Here is a 7,276-nt window from a genome sequence, read left to right as displayed (position 1 = left end):
AATATCGACAAAATACGTTTTTTCAGATTGGATATTTAAAATACGCCATCTCAAACTTGATATTTAACACAATTTTTTTTTAAGTTAGAAATACATTTTCTGAAACTGGGTATATTAAATACGTTTTTTCAGACCGAATACCCGTTGACAAATTGGATATTTCAATCGGATTTTTATTTTGAAAAATGTATTTGTATATAAGATAATAAGAAAATAAAAGTGTTTGGACACTCAAACTGAGAATGAATATTTAACAAAATAAGTCGGCAAATAATAATAGATACCTTAATTGCTTCTAATATTATAATATAATTTTTTAAAAAGTATAAAATATCGCAGAATTTTTTATTTTTATATAAAAAATCGGTTTTTATATTGGGCTTTTTAAAAAGCATGAGCTTTTCTCCGGGTTTTTTAGATCCGACCTTTTATCCGAACTTTTTATCCAAATTTTTGGGGTTTGGGCCGAACCGAATTTTCGAGAAAAAAATTGCCTCATTTAAGACACGCAAATCAGGTCGAATTGGACCGAGCTTTTTTCCGGATCCGATTTCAAATTTCGGATTTTTAAAATATCTTTGCATACATACATATATACCCCCAATCAACTCTCCCGCTTCAGCCTATATATGAAACTAACTCTCGCCAACAGCTTTCACACACACACACACAAGTGTTGCTTATATATATATATTCTTGTTTGCACAGCCTGCTTACACACACACACACACATTGATCTCTCTCACTTTTCAATTCATTCCCTTTCCCTCTCCAAATCAAGAACCCTCATTCTTGATCATCTTTCAAGAAAATCTCAAAATTTTCTTGAAACTTTAATTATCTGCCTACATTGATCATACCCTTTTTCAGGCTTCTTTTCTTCTTTATACTTTCAAGCATTGAAATCAGCACTTTCTGTTAATGCAAGATGAAGAAGCCTGGTTGGTTGAGAAATTTTAAAAAATCTGTTTGGGGCCGTATAAAAAGTGGGTTTTCGCGTAAAAAGAATGAGGGCGAGAGTAGTACGAGGAGGGATGATCGTGGCGGTCCTTCTAGGAGTAGTCATAATATGGGTGCAAGTAGTAGTAGACAGAATGTTGGTGATAATGATGATGATGAGTCTGCTCCGGACCCTCTTCTGTGGTCTAAAGATCTCGAAAGGCATTATTATGGCGAGTTCTCGTTTGCAGTGGTACAGGGTAATTCAGAGATAGAGGATTTTAGTCAGGTTGAGATTGGGCCTAATGCCACTTTTGTTGGAGTTTATGATGGTCATGGTGGCACTACGACTTCCCACTACATTCGTGAGCATCTGTTCAATAATCTAATGAGTGAGTACCTTTCTTTCCTTTTATCGCGATTTTTTTTGTAAATGTATCTTTAATCTTGTTGTTAGTGTGTTAGTTCTTTACAATTGAATGCACTTTGAAACATATTGCTACATTTGCTGTTGTTCTTGATGGATTGTTTGTGTATTTTTGCCATATATGTAAGAATCTTGTCTAGTTTATGATTGTAAAATTATCTTGTTGAAACATGTTGCCATAATTGCTGTTGTTCTTGATGGATTGTTTGTGTATTTTTGCCATCTATGTAAGAATCTTGTCTAGTTTATGATTGTAAAATTATCTTGTTGAATTATGTTGCCACAATTGCTGTTGTTCTTGATGTATTGTTTGTGTGTTTCTGCTATTTATGTAAAATCTTGCCTTATATGTTATTCTTGTGTTGTTGATTGTAGCGTTATCTTGTTGAAGCGGTATGGATTATATATCTGGCCAATCAGATTTTACGTTTATCCATGTCATAATTTATGAATGATTAATATGAATTTGTTTGTTTATGTTTGACTTCTGCTGTTTTATAAATCTTGTTTGTGAATCAGATTGTCTTGTTTATGTTTGTTTATAGTAATAAACATCTGAGTAAACACTTAACAGCAGTAAAGTGCCATTGTTCTTTGATGGATCTGTTTGAGTATGTCTGCTTTCTGTTGTTTCTGACATGCTGTGTCGTAATGTTATCTTGTAATACTATCTCATCGTCTTGTATCCAGTTGTAACTTTATCTGGCTTGATTAGTAGGGATACTGCCTGTGCATTAGGATTTTATCCACGGTTCTTTTCTTAACACGGGATCATATTGATTTGTAGATATGCACTGAGAAAAAACTGTAGTTTATATATTCTGAGAGGATGTTGTGAATAGTAGAAGGAACATCCAGTTTTTTCTTGATTTGATCACTGTCTACAAGTAATGCAACAAGAAGACCATATTTCTGACTTGAAAAGTTATCGTTGTAAGGAATAAATGAATACTAAGACTATACCTCTAAAAGTAACCAGCCTAGTGGAAGGAGATTGCTTATATGATGACATGTTGATTTCTACATATCTAAGATAGAGCTTAATGCTATGAACAGGAATACTTTCCCAATTAGTGATTGTATGCCTGTACTCTTTTATTTTAATGCATAATATCAAGTCTGATTGTTGGTCCATTGTGCAATGTCTAGTTTCTTGTGTGAGGCATTGCTCAACTATGCTTATGGTTCCTCTTCAACTCATCTGAACTTTATGTCATATTTCAGGATATGTTGGGGAGAGTCGAACAATGTCAGAAGCCAATCTTAACAAAGCGTTCGCAACCACTGAAGGAGGATTTATCTCTACTGTTGATGCTAGCTATCAAAATGAACCATTAACAGCAGCAGTTGGATCCTGTTGTTTGGTTGGAGTTTTTTGGGACAAGAGACTATATGTTGCTAATCTTGGCGATTCTAGAGCTGTTAAGGGTTATCTTGCTAAACCTAATAAAATTGCTGCAGAACCGTTGACTAGTGATCATAATGCTAATATGAAGGAGGTTAGAGATGAATTGAAGGCAATGCATCCTGGTGATAAGAACATAGTTACTAAGAAACAGGGGGTCTGGCGTGTTAAAAATATCATTCAGGTATTTCCTTACACACTCTTTAAGATTAGCTAATTGTAGAAATATTTTGATGTGATGTTCTGGTATATATGTCATAATTGTCATTTGAGTTTACTGGGCTCTATGTAGAATATTATTCGTATTTAATATTTTATATATCCATGATCCTCATTTTTGCTGATGTTGTACAACGTTCCCATTGATCTACTTATCTAACTAACATTTTGTCGTACTGCCATCCAGATAACCAGGGCAATTGGTGATGCATACTTGAAGGATCCTAAATATGCACTTGATGCAAGATTCCCGCGGTTCCACCTTAGTGAACGTATTCACGGGCCAGTGCTGAGAGCGGATCCATCTATGTACTCAACAGAGTTGAAACCTACTGACAGATTTTTTATATTTGCATCTGATGGACTTTGGGAACATGTGACAAATCAGCGTGCAGTTGAGATTGTCCACATGAATCCTAGAGCAGTAAGTTCTGTTTTCCTGTAACATTTCCCTATCATATGTAGCTCATCTTCTTGGTCTTTATTGTCTCTTCTGTGCTTGTGTATCAAATGCAGGGTATCGCCAAAAGGCTTCTCCAAGTAGCTCTAAGCGAAGCAGCTAACAAAAGTAAGATGACTTATAATGAGATAAAGTTTCAAGCAAAGGGGGTCAGGCGTGGGATTCATGATGATGCTACCGTTGTTGTGGTCTTTATAGACAACGAATTGCTGGAGCAAAAGGCTGATGTGCCTCTGATGTCTGTACTAGGCGGCATTAACAACACTAGGGTATCAATGTTCAACAGTCTGAAAGACACCATACCGAATGCATAGTAAACCTGTTAACTGAAGCTACTCCACTCATACCGAATGCATAGTAAACCTGTTAACTGAAGCTACTTTACTCAGCTGTTAGAACTGCCTAGACAAAATAGCATGTTCACTAAGTTCTACTACTCTTCTTAGGAGCTCTTGGCCACCATGGCCCAAGCAAATGATCATTCTGGAAACTTTTGATTGTCGTTATTAATTTCATTTGAAGTGATGTAAACCTTGTTGTTTTGGAATGGTGACATACATAAAAATAGCATATCAAGTTCTTAATTTTCATTTTCTCAAGCTGAGAAAATTTGCGCAGTTTGGTTCAACTTACAATGTCTGTGGAAATCAGAATTGTTGTTGAATAGCAAGTTATTTTCTGGAATCATATGCACTTATAATCATTTATTTGTTATATCTGCAACTGCATCATCATCTTATATACCTATTCGTTGGACGTAAGTTACTGGTATTACTAGAGCAATGAACTCTGGATGTAAAATTCTTGTAGTCATGATGAACAGCATATCAAGCAATGTGAATGTTAAAACTTCAGCAGAGGGATATTCTATCAAAGTAAATAAGATTTAAATATAAAAAATCAGGGGATAAAACAATCTTCTACAATATATTATTAATGGAAACTCTGAATCTTAGTATGATCCAGCCTCCAACATTAGATAAGTAAGTGTACCAAGAAAACATATAAAACTGGAAAAAGAAAGAGTGCTGTAAAGATATTATCAAAAGCTTTTCAACACCACAATATGAATATAGCTCTGCAACAACCACTTTTTCTAGGTCTGAGAACTTAAAAGCATTTCCTGTGAACGATTGATGGCCCGGATTCATCGTACTCTGCCTTTGCAATCCACATCTGCAGTTCAGATTATCCAATAATGTTATCGAATTCTTAATCTCAAGCATTGGTAATACATATAATTCTTAACCTCTTGATGTGCTAAAGTATGCATAATTTTTTTTAATAATATAAAGGCGACGATCTTACCTGCTGAAATGTGCTGAGAGATGCCAAGATAGAGCCTCCAATCCACACACTGTACTTCCTCTCAGGAGGTGCCACCACCTTAATTTTCATGCTACTTGGAGCCAAAGCTGTGATTTCTTTGCTCATTCTGTCAGCAATGCCTGGGAACATGGTCGTTCCACCACTGAGAACAATGTTTCCATAAAGTTCCTTCCTAATATCCACGTCACACTTCATGATAGAATTGTATGTGGTTTCATGAATTCCAGCAGCTTCCATTCCAATCATCGATGGCTGGAAGAGGACTTCTGGACAACGGAATCTCTCAGCACCAATGGTGATCACTTGTCCATCAGGAAGTTCGTAGCTCTTCTCCACAGCTGAGCTGGTTTTTGAAGTTTCCAGTTCTTGTTCATAATCAAGAGCTATGTAGGCCAGCTTCTCTTTCATGTCCCTCACAATTTCTCGCTCTGCTGTTGTGGTAAAAGAGTAACCACGCTCTGTCAGTATCTTCATGAGAGCATCAGTGAGGTCACGCCCTGCTAGATCAAGACGGAGGATTGCATGTGGGAGGGAGTATCCTTCATAGATAGGTACTGTATGACTGACACCATCACCAGAGTCCAGAACAATACCTATTGGCAGAAATCACAGTATATAGTAATGGTAATAAACAGTTGTTAGTAATGACTAATGAGAACTAAGCAAATGTTTCCATCTATGAACTATTATAAGAACTTTGCATATACGTCTGATCCACATAGTATAAAGATGTTTCAGAATCCAGGCTGTTATGAAATCTAGCTTTGGCTTATTGGTGGGAGGGGTGAAAAGGGCAGGAAGCATGATAGAAAGAGTCCTAAGCATAAGGCATTCCTAAATTACCTTGTACCTTAAGCATGTTAATATGAACACTTAAAACAGGTATTTAAGTGACCTAAGCGCCACAAAAGATTGAGTCAAGAGACTGACTAGTACATCTCGCGCTAAAGATGCTTAACTGCATTCAAATCAGAAATTTTAGCTCTTACGACAGAGATAAGCAATTCTCTATAATCCTTTACTGGCTTTCATAGCCTCTTCCTACATTAGTTCTAAAAAGTATGAAATCTTTTAGGATTAAAAACAAAGACAGAAGAATATGTCTTGATCCGATTTAGCCATGTAACCTATTCTTAGGACCCTAGTTCCATTATAAGAGTTCAGAGAATTGCTCACCAGTAGTACGGCCACTGGCATACAGAGAAAGAACAGCCTGAATAGCAACATACATTGCAGGAGTGTTGAAGGTCTCAAACATAATTTGAGTCATTTTCTCGCGATTAGCCTTAGGATTGAGAGGAGCTTCTGTCAGGAGTACCGGATGCTCTTCTGGAGCCACACGGAGCTCATTATAGAAAGTGTGATGCCAAATCTTCTCCATATCATCCCAGTTACTAACAATCCCATGCTCAATAGGGTATTTCAGAGTCAAAATACCTCTCTTCGACTGAGCCTCATCCCCAACATAGGCATCTTTCTGTCCCATACCAACCATCACACCAGTGTGTCTAGGGCGCCCCACGATACTAGGGAACACAGCTCTCGGAGCATCATCTCCTGCAAATCCAGCCTGAGAACGTCGAAAACAAAACATTAGCTAGTATTTCCTCTAATCACAAGGATTGTAAATAAGTGTTCACGACTTGCCTTAACCATTCCCGTTCCATTATCACAAACAAGAGGTTGAATATCCTCGGCTTCTGCCATTTTCTAATATGTCCTGCAGAGAACATCAGTCATGATCAATATGTTAGGAGTTGTCCCACATCGTTTGTGGGAGCGGCAGTTTGCTAGTATATAAGCAGCCAGATAACTCCATTAGTATGAGGCCTTTTGAGAAAACGTATGGTCTTGAAAAATACAGAGCTTACACTGAGCAAACTAAAAGCATGCAAATAAACAATCTCTCTTCATGAAAACAAAAACTAAATGTACCCTTTACTACATAACATAACAAATATCATTCCTTCTTCATTGCCTCGTATTCGAACAAATCTATAACACAACTCATTTCAAGCTAGCCAAGAACGAAAAATACGAAAAACCAAGAGCCAAGAAGATGTTTGATTGCTACTTACCAAAGAATGAAATGTAAAGGGTTGATGTGAAAATGAATGAGGAAGAGAATGAAGCTTAAAACTTGAAGGGATAGAAATGAGGAGGGGATAAAAATTGTTGTTTCTCCGAGCGAGTCGGCCTTGTTAAAAACTGAAAGCCACTCTTCTACAAACTATAAATAAAAGATGTTTATTTTTACTCCTAATCTTTCTCGATTTGTGACCGTTTCTTTTGGTGTTACATTGTTTGTGGATCATACATGTGATCTCTCACATACATAGTCCTCGCATTGGATCATTCCTAAATTTATACTATGTGGATTTGATAATTGTAATAGGTTAAAGAGGGCTTTCACATATTGTAATATCTCGTAAAACCATCATGTAATGGTAAAATTAAAAATATCAAATTTAAGAAACACATGACCTAGATACCAATA

General features: G+C 36.5%; 2 protein-coding genes across 2 annotated transcripts; one reads left to right on the top strand and one right to left on the bottom strand.

Annotated features, from left to right (window-relative positions):
• The first annotated feature begins 635 nt into the window (after window positions 1–635).
• LOC141693084 (putative protein phosphatase 2C 43) lies at window positions 636–4,064 on the top strand. The gene is made up of 4 exons (XM_074498091.1): window positions 636–1,331; window positions 2,591–2,955; window positions 3,178–3,414; window positions 3,507–4,064. Exons 1-4 carry the CDS (start codon window positions 929–931, stop codon window positions 3,762–3,764), a joined length of 1,263 nt encoding a protein of 420 aa, XP_074354192.1. The 5' UTR covers window positions 636–928; the 3' UTR covers window positions 3,765–4,064.
• Window positions 4,065–4,315: 251 nt separating this feature from the next.
• On the bottom strand, window positions 4,316–6,972 carry LOC141693665 (actin). The gene is made up of 5 exons (XM_074498815.1): window positions 6,858–6,972; window positions 6,427–6,499; window positions 5,956–6,349; window positions 4,759–5,372; window positions 4,316–4,626 (listed from the first exon to the last, which is right to left on the bottom strand). Exons 2-5 carry the CDS (start codon window positions 6,484–6,486, stop codon window positions 4,561–4,563), a joined length of 1,134 nt encoding a protein of 377 aa, XP_074354916.1. The 5' UTR covers window positions 6,487–6,499; window positions 6,858–6,972; the 3' UTR covers window positions 4,316–4,560.
• Between the last annotated feature and the right edge of the window lie 304 nt (window positions 6,973–7,276).

This window comes from Apium graveolens, chromosome 10 (assembly GCF_009905375.1).
Source record: "Apium graveolens cultivar Ventura chromosome 10, ASM990537v1, whole genome shotgun sequence".
NCBI lineage: Eukaryota > Viridiplantae > Streptophyta > Magnoliopsida > Apiales > Apiaceae > Apium > Apium graveolens.
The sequence above is the reverse complement of the archived record's forward strand: the minus strand, read 5'-3'. Positions and strand labels throughout refer to the sequence as shown.

Bases quoted from the DNA above. Each gene is read 5' to 3' on its own strand.
- LOC141693084 (XM_074498091.1), top strand. From the start codon at position 929: ATGAAGAAGCCTGGTTGGTTGAGAAATTTTAAAAAATCTGTTTGGGGC. The intron at 1,332-2,590 runs GTGAGTACCTTT...GTCATATTTCAG, and splicing joins TCTGTTCAATAATCTAATGA to GATATGTTGGGGAGAGTCGA. The intron at 2,956-3,177 runs GTATTTCCTTAC...ACTGCCATCCAG, and splicing joins GTGTTAAAAATATCATTCAG to ATAACCAGGGCAATTGGTGA.
- LOC141693665 (XM_074498815.1), bottom strand. From the start codon at position 6,486: ATGGCAGAAGCCGAGGATATTCAACCTCTTGTTTGTGATAATGGAACG. The intron at 6,350-6,426 runs GCAAGTCGTGAA...CGACGTTCTCAG, and splicing joins ATGGAACGGGAATGGTTAAG to GCTGGATTTGCAGGAGATGA. The intron at 5,373-5,955 runs GTGAGCAATTCT...TTCTGCCAATAG, and splicing joins TGCCAGTGGCCGTACTACTG to GTATTGTTCTGGACTCTGGT.